This window comes from Cibotium barometz, chromosome 32 (genome assembly GCF_041138505.1).
Source record: "Cibotium barometz isolate CiBa-2024 chromosome 32, ASM4113850v1, whole genome shotgun sequence".
NCBI classification, from domain to species: Eukaryota; Viridiplantae; Streptophyta; class Polypodiopsida; order Cyatheales; family Cibotiaceae; genus Cibotium; species Cibotium barometz.
The window spans coordinates 38,781,161-38,804,205 of record NC_141077.1 but is presented as its reverse complement, the minus strand read 5'-3'; the positions used below and the strand labels follow the sequence as shown (position 1 = coordinate 38,804,205).

Genomic DNA, 23,045 nt, shown 5'->3' with positions numbered 1-23,045 from the left:
GTACGTCTCCAATGAGTTCTCTGATTTTTTGAAGAAGAATGGTATTCAGAGATAGTTTACATGCAGATACACTCCGCAGCAAAATGGAGTTGCTGAGCGAAAAAACAGGCACATTGCCGAGATTGCACGATCATTGATGGGAGAGAAGAATATGCCGCATAGCTATTGGTGGGCTGAGGCTATTTCTATAGCAGTTTACATCATGAACAAGACTCCAACTGCAGCCATACATGATGTAACTCCAGAGGAGAGGTTTATTGGCACAAAACCTGATTTGTCTCATCATCTGAAAGTCTTTGGATGCATTGCATATGTGCATGTGCCAGATGAGCTGAGAACTAAGCTAGATCCAAAAGCTGAAAAATGTGAGTTTATTGGGTATTCCCTTGAGAAAAAGGGATACAAGTGTTATAACCCTGCTACACGTGAGTTGAGGGTAAGCAGGGATGTTGTTTTTGATGAGATGAGCAGCTGGTATATGCTGCTGAAAAAGAATCTGTTGGGGCTGATGTGAGTGGAAATGTGGTTGCACAGAATGCAAGTCAGCAATCACAGTCTTTAAGTGGACCAGGGGAGTCCTCATCTAGTGGTTTAGTTGATAGACCATGGAGTGGCAGGCTGCATCATAATACCAGTCCTGCAAATGTGATTAGTACATCACATAAAGGCAAAGAGAAAGTGATTGAGCCCCTTGGTATGCCTGACATTTCTGCAGGGCCTAGTGGCTCAGAGATGAGCCTTGATGAGGATCTTGGGATACCAGCTATGAGAACACCTAGTGTAAAGAAGGCTATGGAAGCCATGAATGCATGTGTGTTGGGAGAAATCTATGGATGAGGAGATGGATGCACTATATGGAAATGAGACTTGGGATTTAGTGCAATTTCCTGAAGGCAAGAAAGCCATTGGATGCAAGTGGGTGTACAAAGTAAAACATAACAGTGATGGAAGCATAAGCAGGTACAAGGCTAGATTGGTAGCCAAAGGATATGCATAGACATATGGCATTGATTATGAGGAAACTTTCAGCCCAGTCTCACTGTTGCCAAGATGGCAACAGTGAGAGTTGTGATAGCAGTGGTGGCTGCGTCAAAGCAATGGTCTTTACATCAGATGGATGTAAGGAATGCATTCTTGCAAGTTGCATGGGGATTTGCAAGAGGTGTATATGTTGCAGCCACCTGGTTATGAGGATGTGAGTCACCCCAAGCATGTTTGCAGGTTGAAGAAAGCCTTGTATAGCTTAAAACAAGCTGCACCAAGAGCATGGTCTGACAAGATTTCTGAATATCTTGTCACTATTGCCTTTCATTTAGCCAATGCAGATTTCTGAATATCTTGTCACTATTGCCTTTCATGTAGCCAATGCAGATTTCTCGATGTATGTGAGACACAGTGATAGAGGGGTTGTGCTTGTTGTCATCTATGTAGATGACTTGATCATTACGGGGGATCATGATGCAGAGATCTTTGATGTAAAGATCTTGCTTAGACAGAAGTTTGACATGAAGGATCTGGGGGAGCTCAGATATTTCTTGGGCATTGAGGTGATTAGGTCACCACATGGTATTGGATTACTGCAGAGACAGTATGGCTTGGACATGTTGTCCAAGTATGGTATGACAGGCTATAAGCCTATCTTAGTGCCATTGGATCAGAATGGTAAATTGAGTGTAGATTCAGGAGAGATTTTGGAGGATCCTACTATGTATAGGCACATAGTAGGAAGCTTGATCTACATGACGATCACCAGGCCAGATTTGAGCTATGTTGTTGGGTTGGTGAGTCAGTTTATGCAGGTTCCTTGGAAGCCGCATTTGGATGCATTGAGACACATACTGAGGTATGTGAGGTCTACTTTGCATTGTGGACTATTTTATGAAACTGGGATAGAGATATGTGTGCATGGGTACACAGATGCTGATTGGGCTGGTAGTATCTCAGATAGAAGATCTACTAGTGGGTTCATGTTTTCTTTGGGGAGTGCTGCTGTGACTTGGAGCAGCAAGAAGCAAACTACGGTTGCTCTATCCATACAGAGGCCGAGTATAGAGGTGCTGCTATGGTAGCATGTGAGGTAGCTTGGTTGAGAAAGTTACTTGCAGATTTGGGTCTATCAGTGGATAGACAAGTTGTCATTTTCTGTGACAACATTAGTAGTATACAGTTGGCCAATACAGTTGGCCAGGAACCCAGTTTTCCATGCTCGCATGAAGCATATAGAGGTCCACTACCATTTTGTCAAAGAGAAGGTTTTGGTAGGAGACGTTGACCTTGTTTATGTTAGCACACATGATCAAGTTGCTGACATCTTCACCAAAGAATTGGGTACAGAGAAGCTTCGCAGATTCAGGGCTTCGCTTGGTGTACATGAGATGGAGTTGAGCTCGAGGGGGAGTGTTGAGATATTGAGCTCATCTAGTGAGGCGGTGGACGCTGATGACCCGCCTGGGGGATAGGCCCCACACTTACACCCACTGGCATGGTTGGTGAGTGTTGGATAAATGTAATCCCAACTCCTTAGTCCAAATAAAATGTGGTTGATAGGCTAGTGGTCAGTGGTTGGTGTGTAAAGCCTACAAATGATTGGTGCATGTTGTTCATGCAACTCATGCAACTAAAAATAGGGTAGAGGAGTCTCTAAATAAGGTACAAGTCGTGATCAAGTGATTATGTAAGTTTGGTTCATGTCTAATCATAATTAGTATCTTCTTGTGTTAATCTCATATCAATTTTCTGCATATACCAATTTTTGTCCCTCATATTCATGATGTCTTGTACAATCTTTGATCCACCTTGAGGATGTTTTGATCAATCTTCACAGCTTAGTTATCAAATCTAACATTTGGTATCAGAGCTTGACTCAATTAGATTTAGTTTATTAGAAAAAACCCTAATTACTTTCTTAATCACCATAGCTAGTTTTTTTGTTTTGAACCCCTTGCTGTAGTTTGATTCCGTGTGTGCACCTGAGGGGATGAAACCCTAATATTTTGTTATAGCCTTGTTGGTTAGCTCCCACGCATGCTACAACTCAGCTCTCATCATCCAATTTCATCGCAGCAGGGAGAATTCGCCGTCGCCATCAGCGCTAGTCGTCTACAAATTCGAACCATTCGTCGCCGTCCATATGAATTGAGACAATTGCTTCAAGGTGTTGCGAGTCCATCAAGTGAAGAATGCGCACACAAAATTTGAAGGCATTTGGTGCAATGTAGCAGTTGCACAAAGCAAATTTCCAGTCGCCCCTTTTCTGCAGTTTCTGCTCCAAGTATATGGTGATACCAATTTTGCTTTATATTGATGATATTTTTGTTATTTGGGCTTAAATCATGTATGTGAGCAAGATCTCAACATCAATCATCATATTTTATCATCATGAGTTCAAAGTTCCCCGACAAATTCAACGGAACCGGGTTCCATACCTGGCAAATCAAGGTGAAGGGCTACCTCATGAAGAAAAATCTGTGGAGTATGGTCAAGCCACTTACTGAAGATGAAGCTGGTATTTCTGCTGCAGTTACAAGAGCTACAATGGCTGCACTTAAGGCAAAAGATGAACAAGCACTTGGTATTATCATTAATGCTTTAGAAGATGATTTTATTCATTATATTGATGATGTTGAGTCAGCTATAACACTATATTCGTGAGTTTGGGAATTTTCCAACTCCCATTTTTTGAATACTAAAAAGGTGGGACCTGGATAACATGCCTATAAGTTTCTCAAAACCATATCATGTGACCTATTGTTGGAAAGCACTTGGAAAATGGAATCTAGTGAGCTATAGAGAGCTCAATTTGGAGTAACAGTGTAAGTTATGATTAATCCAAAGATTTGACCACATGTCCCAAACTACTGGGAAATTGCCATATTCCCCAATATGGTGTTCTATGGAAGCTTGGGAATTATTAGAACGTACTTTTGGTGCAAAGGCAAAGCATTCCAAGATCAGTTTGAAGATGCAACTCTTTGATCTAACCATGGAGAGTAATGAAAATTTAGCAGCTTTGATTAACAGGTTGAAGAGCTTAATGACACAGTTGGTTTATGTTAAATCTCCTGTTCCTGAAGAAGATGCTATTGCTATCCTGCTCAAAAGCTTACCTTCAAGCTTTAGACAAATTGTAACGGTACTTAAAGAGAAGGAGCCAGTCCCTTCTTTGAAAAGTATCATAAATTCTTTGCAGGAAGAAGACAAGAAGATTACAAAGGATGTGATAGATCCTTATGCATATACTGTTACTACGACATCGGCAAAGAAGAAGTGTACTATTTGTGGTCGTACAAATCATCTTACTAAGGATTGTTTCTCCAAACATCCTTGTGAGTATTGTGGAAAGACGAATCATCCATCCTCAAAGTGCTACCAAAAAGATCAAAAGCAAGCAAAGGCACATGTGGTTGAAGAAGTCAACCAACAAGAAGAAACAAATCTTTGTTCTAGTCTCAGTATAAAAGATGTAGATGAGGAATATGCTTTTTAAATTATGTCATGTATGTGGTTGAGTCAAGACTTATGTTGTTCCAACTTGACGAGTTGTAGAGAAGAGTACACTACCCTATGTTGTTGTTAAGGGGGACTCTTACTCATTGTGTCAAGGAGGTTTGTTAGACTTGATTCATGTTTTGTAACAAGTTGGTCTTAAGGGGGGATTGTTGGATAAATGTAATCCCAACTCCTTAGTCCAATTAAAATGTGGTTGATAGGCTAGTGGTTGGTGTGTAAAGCCTACAAATGGTTGGTGCATGTTGTTCATGCAACTCATGCAACTAAAAATAGGGTAGAGGAGTCTCTAAATAAGGTACAAGTCGTGATCAAGTGATTATGTAAGTTTGGTTCATGTCTAATCACAATTAGTGTCTTCTTGTGTTAATCTCATATCAATTTTCTGCATATACCAATTTTTGTCCCTCATATTCATGATGTCTTGTATAATCTTTGATCCACCTTGAGAATGTTTTGATCAATCTTCATAGCTTAGTTATCAAATCTAACAGTGACATCATGGGTGATATGCGGCCAGTGGGATGACAGGCTGTGTGACAGCCATTCTAGTTGGCATAGTTATAGCACCAGCTCATTTAGTTGGGTTCACACTATAGAGAACCCTAGTATGTATTTGGTTGAGTACCTTTTCATATAGTGTGTACTCTTATCTTTGTATATGGTGTGTTGAGTGTTGTGTGAAGAATAAGAAGATTTTCAGCCTCTCACCTTGTGTGTTCTCTTTTAGGGTTTTGTGAGTGTGTGTGTGTGCTTGCAAGAGCTCAAGCTCTCTTCTCCCCTGCATCTTTTCACTATTTATTTGGTGAGACCAAACTTTGTAAGTGTGTATATGTGGACCCCACTCTCACTCTTACAATTGGAGCTCATTTAGTTGTAATGTGTGAGCCAAAGGCCCAATTTCAAGAAGGCTCTACAAGGTCACGATACATTGAAAACAAGACATTTGTAGCCAAGTGTGATTCAATGGTGGCAAATAAACTCGCAAGAGTGCATGGGGGATCACTCATAAATATATAAGCATAGCACGTGGGTTCAATAAAAGGGATTTTTAAAATCCTTTTTTAACATACAGAAGGGATTTAAAAAATCCTTTTTTAACATTCACATTTTTTACACACATTTTTTACATACAGAAGGGTACCATTTAAAGGGGGTATTCACAAGCTAAATAGAAAAAGGGTATGTTTTATTCATGGAAAATTCATAGATAAGGGATTTTTAAAATAGGCCTTAAACGCACGTGATACAGAGGGTCTACTTATAGTGAACCCCTCGAGCAAGAGTGAGGGTGGGGTCCACATATATACACTTGCAAAGTTTAGTCACCATCAGAGCTTATTTGGTTGCAATGTACCAGCCAAAGGACTAATTTTGAGGAGACTTAAGTCTAAGGCCAAGACACATTGAAAACCAAGCATCTGGCATGCACGTTTCAACCAAATGAGCTCTGATGGTGACCAAACTATACAAGTGTGTATATATGGACCCCACCCTTACTCTTGCAAAGTTTGGTCACCATCATGGTTGCAATGTGTAGACCAAAGGCCCAATTTTGAGAGGGCTCTCTAAGGCCATGACATATTGAAAACCAAGCATGGTTGCAATGTGCAGGCCAATGGCCCAATTTTGAGGGTACTCTCTAAGGCCACAACACATTGAAAACCAAGCATCTGGCATGGACATTACAACTAAATGTTCTTGGCAATAACCAAAATTTGTAGGTGTGTATATATGGACCCTACCCTCACTCTTGCAAAGTTTGTTCACCATCAGAGCTCATTTGGATACAATGTATGGGCCATAGGCCCAATTTCAAGTGGGCTCTATAAGGCCACAACTCATTGTAAACCAAGCATATACCATGCACATTGTAACCAAATGTGCTCTAATGGTAACCAAATTTTGTAAGTGTGCTCTAATGTGCTCTAATGGAAACCAAACTTTGTAAGTGTGTATATGTGGATCCCACTGTCACTCTTACAAAATTTGGTCACCATCAGAGAAATGTGCCAAAGTGCCACTAAACAAATAGAGACTAAAAGAGACAAAACATTAGATGTGAAAGAAAAATACATGTTTGGATAAGTATGTGCATGTGAATGTTTTTGTGTATTATGTAAGTGTGTGTGTGTGTGTGTGTGTGTGTGTGTGTGTGTGTGTGTGTGTGTGTGTGTGTGCGAATCATGTGCAAATGAGTGTGTGTGTAAATGCTTATGTGCATGTGTTCCTTGGAGAGAGAGAGAGAGAGAGAGAGAGAGAGAGAGAGAGACGGAGATGATACACTTGTATAGAACTAAAATGGCATGATGTATAAATATAAGAGAATAATACATAGGACAAATCATGCAATTACAACATAAGGGTGCTAGCCCAATAACTCTAGGCTTAGCCAGTAAATATAAGAGAATAAAACATGGGACAAATCATGAAAGTACAACATAAGGGTGCTAGCATAGCTACTCTAGGCTTAGCCACCAGACAATAGTAAGAAAACATCATATAATGACTACAACAAGTACTAACCTAGCTACTCTAGGTTTAGTCACTATAACTATCCAAATCTGACCAATCTAGATCGTTATCTCTAAAACAGCCTCACTACTGAGAAGCAAGGTCATTTTAGAGATGGTGATCTCTAAAATGACCTTTGGAAATAGTAGAATCCCACCGTGGAGACTCTACCCAAGGTGTACACACGGTACTATGCATGTTTGCACTGCCTCAACAAGAGCCCTCTAGACATTTATGTCTCATTCTTCTCGTAGCGTCACATGTTTCTCTAGCCAAAGAGTGAAGTCATCATACATACATGTCTCCCACTCAACATGTGTAATCTACTGAGAACACTTAAGACTCTATGTCGATAAGTCGCTAGCTAATAGACCAACACTGCTACCAACATGCTTAAGTGTCATGCACTTGATCTCCTCTAGAACAGCCTTTAGTTGTCCTAGATTGGAAATTTTTTTCACTTCACTCCAACGCTCAAAACCCTCTAGAAGGATCTTAATGCAGGTTAAGCTGTGTGAAACTCTAGCAATAGTAGCTTTGTTTGTAGTAGACTTAATGCAACCTAGGCTGTGTAAGGAGGATAACATCACCACCGCCATGATGTTGTGCAAGATAGGCGGTGTGTCACACCTGCACTTACACAAACCATCGATAGCTCATAGTGAATAGGCTCTCAATGGACTCGCATGAGTCCATTCTAAAGAGGATGATGTGAGGCCACCCTAATTAAATCCCTAACCTAGGTGTGGAAGTGATCAAAATGTCTAATAGAGATTAGGTGAATGATTATGTGAAAAGCTAATATAGCTTAGGGACAGAGGGATATCTAAGAGTGAACAATGAGAATGAGAGGGGGGAGGAATATTTTCATACCTTGACCAAGTTACAGTTAGGTTTTTTGTCATAAAGGAGACATGACACTAGACAATTGGTTGCCAAATAACTCGATCGAGTTTTAAGAAACTTACCCAAAAAAATAATCTTCTTGGACGTGTGAATCATGGTTATCCGCATAGCTCAGCCAAGTTTTGTGAAAAAACCAAAAAAATAAATTGGGAAACATTACACATGTGCAACCATTCAATCGATATTTACATAACTTGTTTGAGTTACATGGGAATTACATGTTTTTGTTAAATGCCTACCAAGAATTAAAATGAACATGTTTCCATCATGGGTTGGGTATCCACATAACTTGATCGATTTATGTGGAAAATTGAATTTTTGAATTGTGCATTCTATGCAATGTTGAGGCGTATGCTTGATGTTGTGCATGAATTCCATGGGTTATGTAAGTAACTCGGTTAAGTTGTTACATATTGGACACCCACGTAGGTATCTTGTATATTGATCGAGTTTCATGGTGGGGATGCCCACATCACGTAACTCAATTGAGTGACGTGGTACCTATGTGGATGTCCACCTTGTAACTCAATCAAATTATGTGGATGTCCACCCTCTACCTTGATTGAATGTACGTGAATGTCCACCATGCAACTTGATCGCATTACGTGGTGCCTTTGTGGATGTGCACCATGTAACTTGATCGATTTATGTGGTCATTGGTAGTAGTGTTTCACGTGGAAGTGTCCCAAGTGGCAGGATCGATAACTCGATTGAGTTACCTCCCGAGTGATTGCCACTTGGGATGATGCAATTAGAAGCATAACTAGATCAAGCTACATTAATGAGGTCCCATCCCATAGGACATGATCCCAAAGTGAGGACCCTTATTATACAACCACCCAAATATTATTTCTTGCAAACTTTTATTACAAACTCATGGCTATCCACCCACTCATGTGCTCTAGCTACAAAGATTTGATGGCAATCTAGACAGACTCTAGGAGGTAGACTCTAGATGGAGGATATCTTGCTTATAGAGGATATTTTACTTATAAGAGTGGTTGAACACAATGAACTCTATGATGAATACAATAGAGAATATCTTACTTATAAGAGTGGTTGAACACAATGAACTCTATGATGAACAAAGGCTTCCAAACTAGCTTATATATAGTGCCCAAGGTCGACATGAATGTAAATCGACAATATTGTCTTCACATAGTCCACACAAGAATGCATTCTACTTAGCCACCATCCCACCATCCAGTGTCTAAACTAGGAGCTGTCAGATGCCCAGGTTCTCACCCCACCAATGACTATTTATTATATAGGGGACCTTCAAAATAGAGCACATTCGTCACTCCTACACTAACAAGATGAGGATGGAGAAATGGGAAAATACTTTTCATCATGACTAAAATGATTCTAAATGGTGATATGCCATACAAGTTGATCCTTAATGAAAATTTCCATCTCAAGACTTAGATGTTGAGGTGATATTTTTTACAAGTTTCCCCTCATTGAAAATGTCTATCTCAAGGGTTCAATGTTGAGGTGGTTGTATGAAATAGAAGTGGATCATGCCAACCAATCATTTGTCTATCTCAAGGGTTCAATGTTGAGGTGGCTATATGAAATAGAAGTGGATCATGCCAACCAATCAAAATGAGCATGAAAATGATCGCATGATGAGATTTAAGCATTGGAACATGAACAAACTTGCACCTATGAAGAGATTGCATTATTTCATCAAATGACTTTAGTAATAGAGTTTTGGCATAGTTATACTGCCAGCTCATATAGCCAGGTTCACACTATAGACTGACCATTATATGTTGTTATAGGAGATTACTTTCCCTTTATGTATATACTCTTTTCTTTTAGTTGTATGGTTTAGAGAAGAGAAGAAGATAGAAGAAAATTCAGCCATCCATCTCTCTCTCTCTCTCTCTCTCTCTCTCTCTCTCTCTCTCTCTCTCTCTCTCTCTCTCGTGTCTTGTACTCTCTTGTGTGTGTGTGTGTGTTTGCTTGCAAGGAACTCAAGGTCTCCCTCTCCCCCGCATTTTATTTATGTATGGCCAAGAGTTATTTGATCCAGTGTGATCTAATGGGGCATGATTGTTATGTTTCTGGGATGCAAAATTTGTATTCTTTAAGACCTTGGATACCTTTTGGGAAGAAAACGCTCAATTTAATTGGTAGAAAGCCAATATCTAAATTCTTGATCAAAATGACACACTATATTGCCCTACCATTTTTTCTCATTAATGTTATATTGGGGGGGGGGAGAGAGAGAGAGAGAGAGAGAGAGAGAGAGAGAAAGAGAGAGAGAGAGAGAGGGAGAGAGGGAGACAGAGACGGAGGTGTTGATGGTGGTTAAACTTAAAAGCACAAGAACACAAAGCACAGAGATACAAACTTACTATTAGGCTTATGTCTCACACTGAAGTTATCATGATGCACTCGAATCTCTTTGTCCATATAAACTCTGAATGAAAGCCTCTGTTATTGTACCATTGGTGCATCTCCTAAACTCTATGATTCTACCTTTCCATTGTTTGTTGGGGTCTGTTACATTTTTGAGCTTGACCTTGAAACTTCCACGAGTACTTGGTCTCATTAAAATTCAATTTAACTTACTGTATTGATCAGGGATCCAATTACCTTCATCATCTCTCCTATTAAACACCTCCACTGTGTGAATATTACTGATATTCCTCCTCCTTGAAGTCATCTTCAATAAAAAACAAAGCACCAAATTAACAAAGTTAGACTGCATGATTAATAAATATCTATGTTAAGATTGTAAGCAACAAATAAACATTATAAAACAACAAAAAATAAACCGCAACCTATTGCTTTGATTCACACAACCTTGTTGCTTACAACCTATGAAAATGAACATAAACACATCAAGACAAAATATAAACAAACCCTAAACCTATGATCATTACTCTCACAAGTATTTTATGCCACTTAAAATCAAGATAGTTATCTGTGGTGTAGAGAAGATTATAAGCAACAAATAAAGATTAAAACAACACGAAATAAACAGCAACTTACTACTTTGATTTGCACAATCTTGTTGCTCACAACCTTGCTCCTGTGAAAATAAACAACAACACATCAAGACAAAACATAAACAAACCTATCTTACATCAAGACAAAACATAGACAAACCCTAAACATATGATCATAAGAATTTGATGCCACTTCAGATCAAGATAGCTATTTGTGGCACAAAGAAGAGAAAGTTCATGTGAGAAAACGTACATAACTCATAGAGGTTTTGTCCAAATGAGATGAAATTTTATAAGGAGAGAGCTATGGTGGAGAACAACATACCTATAAAATTTCGTGAAGAAAGAACTAGAGTTGCAGAAGATATGGCAAAATTGAATTTCGCTAAAAAAAAGGGGGGGAAATGAAAAGGTAGTGAAATGCAAAAGGAGGGAAAGTAAAAAGTTAAACATAAAAAAAGAAAAAAAAAGAAATTCGATTTTCAAACTTCCATGTGCTAACCACAAGGTACATCTGACATGAAAGATATGGAATCTGACATTTCTCTATTTTTTAAAGATATAGGCTCTATTATTTTATTGTCTTAAGAGATTTGGGCAAAGATATGACAAAAAGATCCATGTTACATGGATCTAGAATCCCAGCTCTCTCATTGGTCAGGCCAATCTTTTTTTATTCACTCCTTAAGGGGCAAAATAGAGAGTCCATATTTCTCCTAATGAATGCATTGTGGTCAAAGGAAGAAACTTTTACACTGAGAGCATGTGGATTTTAAAAGGCATGCACATGAGTGTGGTGTAATGGAAGGTTTTGAGCAAGATAGTCAAGCTTGTAGACATGATACTGCTATTGTGGTAGACAAGCTTGATTATTGTGTGAAATTATTCAAGATATCTTTGAGGTTGGGTTTATAGAGCCTTTAAGTTGTTTATCTTTGACATCAAATAGTTTGAGGTGGTATATGTAGAGGAGCTCAAGCAATTGCCAAGAAGCATCTACTTTCAAAATTAAAAGGGAGAAAAATAACACAATATAAAAATGTCAAACACTTGTACGATATTAGTATATAATTTGACTAGACTCCTATAAAACCAACCAACTACGAAATAAATACAAGCAAAAAACATTACATATGCATTCACTAGGACATAATTACATGTTCTACGAGCAACATCAGTAATAAGAACGATACTACATAGAGTACAAGGTCTTATAATGGAGACATTAGCGTTCAATCCAAAAATGTAAAAGGACATGGACTAGCATACACAACACTCTCTAGAGTAAAGGATAACAATTCATTTCTATTACAACCATTTATAAAGAATTTTTCTATCTATTATAATTATTAATAATAATTAATAACTTATGGGCTAACCACAAAGTTGCATGGAAAATAATTAATGAAAAACAACAATAAAATGGAGAACAAATGCCACATCATACAAATAATGGGAAAAAATAACATTCCATTGTTTAAGTGCAAGAAGATTGTAAAAATAAGTAAGGCGCATGTTCACACTATCAAGTAAGGTGCATGTTCACATAATCTTATGTTTTCTCTTCTTAGAAGAAACACATACAAAAAATGTAGCATAATAAGTAAGGTGCAAGAAGATTGTAAAAATAAGTAAGGCGCATGTTCACACTATCAAGTAAGGTGCATGTTCACACTATCAAGTAAGGTGCATGTTCACATAATCTTATGTTTTCTCTTCTTAGAAGAAACACATACAAAAAAAAAATTTACAAGAAGATTGTAAAAATAAGTAAGGCGCATGTTCACACTATCAAGTAAGGTGCATGTTCACACTATCAAGTAAGGTGCGATGTTCACATAATCTTATGTTTTCTCTTCTTAGAAGAAAAACATACAAAAAATGTAGCATAATGATTTTATGTCAATAAATATTTACGGTAGCCATGGTTCATCTCTCCTATTTTAAAATATCACATTACATAAATTTGTTGTTGAAGACCATATAGATAATATATGCCAATTTTATACAAAACAAATATATCACCTTAAATTATATAAACCTCCACAAATATATCACCTTAAATTATATAAACCTCCACAAATAGTAATAAAACCTTTTCTAAAAATTCTAGAACACTATACAAGTGTCACTCCTCTATTTCACACTAATATCTTAAATCCCTAAAGTTAAGTGCTCTGAAGTAGAATATAAAAAAATATTCACAACAACTAGCAGCTACAATTTTTACACAAGTTGACCATCCTTGGACAAACATAGGTAATAACAACATTTGAGTAGGTGCCAAAAACTAGTAGTCCAGATGGTGTAAGTGTTCAATTGCCTTCTGAGGTTGTGGGATCGAATATCCTCGGACGAAACCATGAGGCACCTAGTTGTAGGTTGTGTGTGGTCAATTTAAGTTCTCTCCCAAAAACCATTTGAGTAGGTGCTATTCACGCCTAGTAGAGTGATCAACTAATTTGCAACTTATTTAGAACAAGAATGATCAAATTGTATTGAAATCTACAATAAAATTAAGCCATCACCAAACTCAATTTGTACATTACACATATAGATTTATTAGTATCCGAGGTCTACAAATACCATAAAAAAGCAGAAAATATAGAAAATGAATTGTGAGTGACATGACACCAATTTGCAACTTGTTTGAAAAGAAGGAGAGAGGGAGATCACATGACACCAAGGTGCGAGGTTGAATTTGCAACTTGTTTGAAAAGAAGGAGAGAGGCATGGCACCAACTTTTTGCAGGGCACGTACTAGCATATGCATTTGGATGCTGCGAATATCACCTAGCATATCGCATCTTCGTGTCGAAGATTCCACCTTCACTATCCTTCAAATCAAAATGCTCGACGATCTCAATCGAACTTTTAGAAAAAAAAACCAGTTCCTTTCACGCAGTAGAATGACAGACATCAGTCCTGCAATGTAATATACTAACCTATCAGCAACATCCTAAGGTTCAACACAGAATATATATTCACATCAAGGATCCCTGCAAATAATAAACTTATGATCTCAACAAGTACTTGTGGTTTGACGTGAATGAATCTACATAGATTACCATTTCATAGACTTCCTTTAATCATTGTGGAACGGTTGGATTTGCGTACACCATTGCTCATAACATGACTACATACATTTCACTTCCATTGAAATCACTCAACTGCTGCAGTTGTAGATTACTTAATTCTGCATAAGCTTACATCAAATCCATCGAGACTCAACAATTACTTTATATACATGCCTGCTTAACTTAATGGGCCTTATAATATATGCAAGGATAATTAACCTTGGGCAGCTTAACTTAATGGGCCTTATAATATATGCAAGGATAATTAACGTTGGGCATCTGATCACCTTGGCTTTGCAAAGAAATCTCATCAAATAATGCCCGAATCCAGTAGTGAGAAGCCTCGGGCAGGCAAACATAGAATAATAGTAGCTACTATCTGTAGATGCAACTACTATAGGTGCTTGAGCAGGCTGCGGATTTGTTCCAAGGTTAAGAAGAGCACGACTGTGAAAGGAGCTTGCCTTGTGAGAGTGGGTAGGAAACCCTTATACAGGGCGAGGCCACCTTCGGCTCTGATGGTTTTCAAGGCACAGTCGAGGGCGTTGTGGTAAGGCTTGGAGCGGCTTGTGCTGTTCATGTGCATGATGCGGGTTTTGACGACGTCGATGGGGTTGGAAGCGAGGGCGGCGACGACGCCGGCGGAGAAGCTGGCGACGAAGCAGAGAGCGAGGGCGTTGTTTCGCAGACGTGGGGCGTGAAGCATTAGGCTTTCCTTGACGTGGTCGTAGGTGACGAGCTGGCAGGCGGTGACGATCATGGCGCGCTGGATGGCAAGTGATGAGCCCGTCCAGAGCGACCCCGGTCCTTCATTTCTCACCATTCGGACCAGTGCGTCCACCACACTCTTGTAGTTTCGCCTCTCGCTTGGGGGGAGCAACCCGTCCGCCTGCATCCGCACCATCGCCACGTCCGCCGGGTTTCCAACTGCAGCGCCCACCGCGCCTGCAATCACGGCCGCCGCCACCTTCTTGCACACCGGCAACCTCCCCGCCGTGCACGTGCTGCCCATCCATTGGTCCTTCAGTACCTCGTACACACCCATCCTTGTCGTCGAGTACAAGCTCTGCCTTAATATCGTGGCCGAAACCCCGCAAAACAGAGCTTGAAACCCTTCCGCTTGCACAAGCCTTATTCCTATTCCAATGGGTCCATAGCCTCCGCCTCCGCCTCCACAGTATTTGCCTGTGGACGCTGTCGATGCAGCCGCTACTGCAAGAAAGTCGGCCTCCCCTTCACTCAGTTGCATCCGCACCTTGATGAGATCAAACGGGTGTGTCGAGCAACCAGCCACGACAGAGGCTAAACCCCCTTCAATGAAAGCACGGAAGTTCATTTTCTGACGAGCAGGATGAAAGATCAAGCGCACTATAGCCCACAATGAATTAGAGACTAGAAAGAAGGAGATGGCAACAATGGAGATGATAATTCTGGGCGCTGAGTACACAGTAAGAGAGGCCTCAATGTTCAAACATCACGGCGCACAGAAACTACCTACAGATGGAAGCAAAGGTTGCGAAAGGAGGAGAGCAATGCTTAAACAACAACAATGTAACACGGAAACCGTATTGAAATCACTAATATGTAGCTTTCCAGGCATAGTATCTTAGATCTAAACCCTATACAGCGCAGCCTGACACCACCTTCGTTATAAGTCACTCAGCTTAAATACGCATGTGGAGGCTTTTTTACGTGCTTATTGCAGTTACCATCAACATTCACGAGCTCCACTTTGATTCTTGTTAGTGTTATTCATTCATTCGGTCAGCTTGCCTACGTATTCACATTCTAACTCAATCATTTCCCTCGAGCTTAATGTTTTTTAATGCAAATGTATGTCTTCTTCTACTTGGGCGTTGTGCAGAATATATACTTGGGCGTTGTGCAAGTTTCCACACTGTTCAAATATGGGACCCATTAGCCAACTTTCGTTTCTTGTGCTCATTTACACGTTCCATCTCACATGTATCATATCACATGTGATGTATTTTCTTAGAGTATGTTACTTCACACCTACTTTGGTATGCATACTGCATGCATCTACACCATCACATGCATATAGGCGCGCTCATTTACACTTTACATGACATCTAACATGTATCATATCACATGTGATGTATATCTTTAGAGTATGGTTCACACACCTACGTAGGTGTGCATTCATGCATCTACACCATCACATGCATATAGGCCAACGAACACGTGTCTGGTAGAGATTAGCTCTAACTGCACCTACAACCTCAAACCTCTATAAAAGGCACACCTTGTATACACAACACATCTTTATAGTAATACAATCTTGATAAACATTTTGTGAGCTTCCTTTGTTTATCACTTTGTTTATCACACATGCTCCTGTCTGTGAGCCCTTAGCCACATCATGGTTGTACCATATGTATCTTCACATGGTATACAAAGCCTCTCCTTGTTGGCTCATGTGGGTGCTCTCACACTCGTGTTGCTGCTCTTGGTGATACTCCTCATCATACCATGCTGTAGAGAATATGCCTCTGCAAAACACTATAAGTTTTAGACTTTTTACCTCAATGTGAAATTACATGTGAAAAATTATTCCTTTTTGCTAATGTTAAATTTAACTAGTGCATTTCTCCTCCCATGTATGAATGTCTTAATTCTCACATGGAAATAAAAATTCACTTAAAGTGGAACCATATAACACTTGTGATATTTGTTCTTATTTATTTTACACAAGAAAATATCCACAACCTAACACTTGTGACAATTCTTCTAATTTTTCCCACATGGTAAAAATTTATACCAACTAACACATGTGAAATTCTTGTTATTGTCTAGATATAGTAAAATATCTACTAATTGTACATGAAAAAAAAATTCTCGTTTCCCATATATGCTGAAATGTCCACCAACTTTTATACATAATAATATGATCTCATACTTTCACACATAAGATAATAGCTTATGTATTAATATACACTTTTACATACATGGCAAGTCTCTCTCTTTTGGCCCAGCTGATAATGTAAGGTTGAAATATAACGTACTAAACATAAAAGATTTTTACATGTTACCTCATGTTTTTTCATATGGGGATCATAGATTGGTCATTCTTTTCACATGTGACATGAGATGAAAATTCACTCTTAATGAAAATACATCCAATAGACTTTAATACATTTAAAAATTCCTCTCTTGTTTTTCCCTTCATCCACTCCTCCCTATGGTAATATGATCACACTACTACACGATGCTTATGTTTCACGATGATTTTTGACGTCTAAAATATTTTCGATATTAGTGTCACTACAAACGTCAGTATTAGTGTCGAAAATATCGTTGAAAATGACGTAAAAATGAAAATTAAATTTTTTATTTTTATTTTTAGCTTATTTATACCCTAACCAATATATATGTTTTTTTTTCACTTTTGGTATATACAAATACTTGTAAAAGTAAATGAAACCAATCAATACATTACCATCAAATCATAGCATGTGAGAATATTTGCATGTTTACAAAATCATAGTTGAACATTATCAATTCTCTCACATCTTCAAAAAGATCATTGACCTCGAGAAGATCTCTATTTCAAGGAAAATCCCTCCATCTTCGAATCATGTAGGAATAGAAGATGCATCTATGTCGGCCTTGAAATCTTCTAGCTCTGGCTCCGGTTCCTCATTTGTTGCTGGCTCTTCGTCAATATCACCATCTACTATGTTTGAGACATCTCATGTGTCTAATTGTTTGATCTCTATACCTTCGTCTAGCCCTTGCTCTTGCTATACTTCGACATGTAGTGGAACTTGATCTTGTTGGCCCACACCAATCTCTACTTCATCTTCTACTATTTCCATGTGATCTTCATATATTTGTTTACTACGTGGTGCCACTTGAATTACAAACCACCATCTTAGATCTCTTGGGTCCTCCTTAAAGATTATTTACTCACAATGCTCTAGTAGTACAAATGTGTCTTTTTGGTCTGTCCATATCTTTGTGGAGTCCACTTGAACTAATCTGGATTTGTCTCTATGGTTGCATGTGCTCCTGTTGTGACTACCTTGAACCACTTAACATCAAAGATAAACATATGAAACTTTCTAAAGCCAACCTTGATGATATCTTGGATGGTTCCAAAGTAATCGAGCATGTTCACATCCGTATTTGAATCACTTGCACTAGTCTTACTTTCCTGCATGAAATTTGCGTTAACACTATAACTGAATGTTGTTCTCTTCTTATCGATCTGCTCCACTCAAAAATGGCATCCATGTGACCACAATGCGGCAATTGGTACTAAAATAAAATAATGCATGGTTAGTTTATGGAGAAGTTGTAAATAATATTTGGAAAACATGTGAACATATCAAGGCTTGGAATGAATGAAATCACCTACACGGTAGTCACAATCGTATTCAAGCTCCTCTTCCTCATCCGTAATAACCTTATCATGAAGTTTTTCTTCTTGTAAGGTTTGTTGGAGCCATCTACTTGATGGAAAGTCTAGAATTATAGCAAGCGATTAAGGGTATGGTTGCAAGCCATAGGACTTCTAACTCCTTTGAAAATCTTGAAGAGCTCGATTCCTTTCGTTCTTGGCCTCTCCATAGTGCTCGATCAACTTTTGCATACTCTTTGAGTTTAAGATGCAAAATTTATTGATCTTATCTCGTAAGGCCACATCCATCCTTCTCTCAATCCCTTGTCCTGTGGCTCTTCTCCAACTACCCTATCATCCTCTTTTGTTGACCATAGTTTAGGCATTTTAGGGTCTATGATACTAAGAAACTTTGTGATGTACATGAGGGATTCTTGCACAAGCCATCCCATTGCCATACTTCCCTCTGGGTGAGTTCTTTGAGAGACAAACCCTTTTAGCATCTTCATGAACCTCTCCAAAAAGAACATCCAACGTGAATGGATGACCCCTGCCCCATAGCCACCTCATCCACAACATGAACTAGGAGATGCATTTATATGGTTACTATGTTGGTTGGGAGAAACTTTTCCACTAATGTAATTGCTTCTATGGCATTTAAGTGGGCTACTTTCAAAGTGTCTTTTCTTATCTCCTTTCAATGAAATCCAACGGACCATGGTGCCAATCTTGTATATTGTATCCCTTATGTTGTTGGTGAGGCAACCTTTTATGGCCACCACAGGGCAAGACAAATTGCAAGAACTTATGCCAATCATGTGATTTTAAGCCAAAGAGCTCATTATCCTTTGTAAACGCCCCCTTTAGGTAGTGCATACATCCAGTCAGAGTACGAAACTCTGAAATGCACTTCTTAGCTTGAGCTTTATCTTCTTTCGTCAATACCCAAGGAGCTTTAGTTAGTAGCAACTTACCACCATCACCTAGACCTTCCCAATATGGTAGTCGGTAAAATATGGAAAACCGCTTCATTCTAGGGAGTGGAGACCCTTCGTTGTCCTCCCATGCTCTCTTCCAATCACTTGCCTTTAGTGTAGGAGGAGGCCGACCCAAATAGCCCTCACGTAGCTCATGGCCCTCTGGTAGATACTTCTTGTGACCCTCATACACCATCTTTCTCAAGCCTCTTGAATGATGAGAATCTAGTCTAGGTCCACACAAAGGGCATGAATTGCATCCAAAGATTGATAGTCCTGTATTAAAACAAATAACATTATACAACCATCCACATATATATCAATATGTCTGTTACATAATAATAAAATATGTCAAACTTTGATACCCTGCCACCACCATGAGGCGATATGTGGATGACATAGAAGTCATGCATCTTTCACAATAACACCCCTTCACTTGCACATTATTTTATCATATAGGTCTTGACACATTATAGATTTTGATACCTTGCCACCATGAGGTGACACGTGGATAGCATTACATACATTATTCATCATGTGCATCTAGAAAAAAGAATGCTTACTCACAATGCTCTAGGAAGATGAATGGCTCAATTCTTTGATGTAATATTTTTGATGAGTGGATGGCATTATGTCTACTGTGTGTAAGTTGCATTGTGTACATGGTATGGTGTCTATAATGATTTAACTCTTGGCAACACCTTCTTGAAGGACCTCTAGCTAACCTTGATGATGTTCCACTATAAGAAATAGGGGGGGTATAGATGCATTTCTATCTATGAAGAAATCAGTGTATGATCGACCTCCTATTAAAGAGATGTAGTTTCATTTTCTCTTTATCCCAACTTTCATCAAAGCACTAGCCCATGGGTTTTGAGAACACTATATTAAGTACATCTATTTACACTTCTTGTCCCTAATCTTTTTCTTGGTCCACTTAATAAATGCATTTTTGAAAGCTTGGTTGATCAATGTTTGTAAGCAGTTTTTTCAGAGGTTTACTTGGGCATCTATGAGAGCAATTCCATCAATAGATCTCTCCATTACACACATGAATCATACCTCTCATCCTTCATGGATGGTGAGCTAGCATCTCCACAAGTCATGCACTAAATCATCCTCAAGGACAATGGCATTTAGAGCTTATTGTTCTTCAGAATCCCTAGGCCCTCCCAAGTGGCATCAATGGAACTTAGATGCTAGAGTATCATCACACCCCACATGACTTTGGGGAGATGATGGCAAGACTAAGGTGTGCATGGGTGGAGGCATGGATGGAGGTGCCATTGAAAAAAGAGTGGGCTAGGTAGATGGGAATGTAGCTGGATAAAATGAGTGGCTCAAGGATTGGAGGTTGGAAAAGATGGTCTATATGAGGGGGTGGATTTGAACCAACCTGCGACATGATTTCCACCCTAAACCATTGGAAGCATTGGTCATATGCCTCACGCGTGACAATGACAACATAAAGGTTTAGACCATCTCATGAGTTCCTTGTGGATTTATAGAAGAGCCAGAGGTCTATATCTATGATAAGGAAAATGCATAAGGGCTCTATCCTATGCATATTCTTTGAGCTTTATGCATAAGGTAAGAGCACTTATACAAATGCAAAGATCTCTCATGATTTTGGTAGACGCTTCTATCACTACAAGAGAACAAGAGTATAGCTGCATCCACAACCACACCATAATAAAGGAAATTTGGGATTTGACGAATGGCTATAGGCATGCAGTTGTAGTCGTGCAATAGCCTCACATATAGCCTCACGTATAGCCTCATGTATAGCCACACGTATATCCTTTTGCATAGCCACACGTATAGCCTCGAACGGCTATAGCCTCACCTATATCCTCGCGTCGTATATCCTCACCCATAGCCACGTGCAGCTTGAAAAGATGTAAGGGAGAAGAGAGCTTGAGCTCTTGCAAGCACACACACACTCACACAAACCCTAGAAGAGAAAACACACGATGAGAGGCTGAAAATTCTTCTTCTTCTTCACATAACAAAAGATGTCTACTACAAAGAAGATAAAGTGACTAACACACATAATAGAGTATATACAAGCGGTCCATAATGTGAAAACACTAAGTGAAGTGGATAGGTGTGGACTAGTCAGTGTAGTCCAGCTGTAGAATCTCTGGTGAAGATATGTCGGTGCTAGCTATACCAAACCCGCCAGTGATGAAAATGTAGAACAATCATACAAGCGCCTCGTGAGTGTCAGCTCATGTTGATCTTAACATCTCAACACTCCCTATCAAACTCAACACTCCCTATCAAACTCAACTCCAGCTCATGAACTCCAAGGATATCTCAAAATCTGCAGAGCTTCTAAGCTCCCAAGGCCTTCGGAAGATGTCAGCGACCTGATCCTGTGTACTAACGTAGGCCAAGTCGGTGTCGCCTGCCAAGACTCTCTCCCTGATGAAGTGGTAATGTACCTTAATGTGTTTTGTCCACGCATGAAAAACTGGGTTCTTGGCCAATTGTATACTGCTAAGATTGTCACAATATATGACAACCTTTCTCTCCACATGCAACACCAAATCAACAAGTAGCTTACGTAACCAAGCTACCTCACATGTTGCCATTGCAACTCCTCTGTAGTACTCGACAAGGCAACTGTGGGCTACTTCTTACTACTCCATGTCACAACAGAACTCCCCAATGAAACCATAAATCCACTGGTAGATCTCCTGTCTAAGATGCTACTTGCCCAATCTGCATCTGTGTACCCATATAGCTCCAATGGTACACCTGCTGCATAAAACAATGCATAATCAACAGTGGCCCTCAAATACCGAAGTGTGCTTCACACACAATTAAGATGTGGTTTGCGCGGAACCTGCATAAATTGGCTCTCTAAGCTAACAATGTAACTCAAATCTGGCCTGCTGATCGTGACATAGATCAAACTCCCCACAATCTTCTTGTACATAGTGGGATCCTCCAACACATAACCTGTTGATCGTGACATAGATCAAACTCCCCACAATCTTCTTGTACATAGTGGGATCCTCCAACACATAACCTGCATTTGCACTAAGCTTTCCATTTTGATCTAATGGCATAGAGATTGGCTTACAATCAGTCATCCCATACTTGGACAACATGTCCAAGACATATTGTCTCTGTGACAGCAAAATACCCTCAGGTGTGCGAATGACCTCAATTCCCAAAAAGTACCGCAGATCTCCCAAATCCTTCATCTCAAACTTCCTTTTGAGAAGACTTTTCACATGCTCAATCTCTTCCAAGTTATCACCCCCAACAATAAGATCATCTACATAGATGGTGATGCTTACAATACCCTTATCACTCGTGCATATACAAAGAGTGATTTGCATCTGCCACCATATGAAAACCAATAGTGATAAGATACTCACAGTAATCTTGTCATGACATGCTTGTGGAGCTTGCTTCAGCCCATACAAGGCCTTACGAAGCTTACATACATACTTTGGGTGACATGTATCCTCAAAACCTGGTGGTGGCTTATCCATATACACCTCTTCTTGCAAGTCACCATGCAAGAACACATTTTTTACATCCATCTGATTTTTTACATCCATCTGATTTAAAAACCAGCCTTTAGCTACAGCCACTACAATCACAACTCTCATAGTTGCCATCTTTGCAACTGGGAAAAATGTCTCCTCATAATCAATCCCATGTGTCTGCGCATGTCCTTTGGCTACCAATCTAGCCTTGTACCTACTTATGCTACCATCACTATTAT

At 39.3% G+C, this 23,045-nt stretch overlaps 1 protein-coding gene across 2 annotated transcripts; it reads right to left on the bottom strand.

Annotated features, from left to right (window-relative positions):
- Nucleotides 1–13,379: 13,379 nt before the first annotated feature.
- On the bottom strand, nucleotides 13,380–15,762 carry LOC147620178 (mitochondrial uncoupling protein 5-like). Of its 2 annotated transcripts, XM_086772712.1 has the most exons (2): nucleotides 14,428–15,762; nucleotides 13,380–13,811 (listed from the first exon to the last, which is right to left on the bottom strand). In XM_086772712.1, exons 1-2 carry the CDS (start codon nucleotides 15,297–15,299, stop codon nucleotides 13,784–13,786), a joined length of 900 nt encoding a protein of 299 aa, XP_086628838.1. In that variant the 5' UTR covers nucleotides 15,300–15,762; the 3' UTR covers nucleotides 13,380–13,783. The 2 variants fall into 2 exon arrangements, with proteins under 2 accessions (XP_086628838.1, XP_086628837.1); XM_086772711.1 differs by lacking the exon at nucleotides 13,380–13,811 and having other exon boundaries at nucleotides 14,049–15,759.
- Between the last annotated feature and the right edge of the window lie 7,283 nt (nucleotides 15,763–23,045).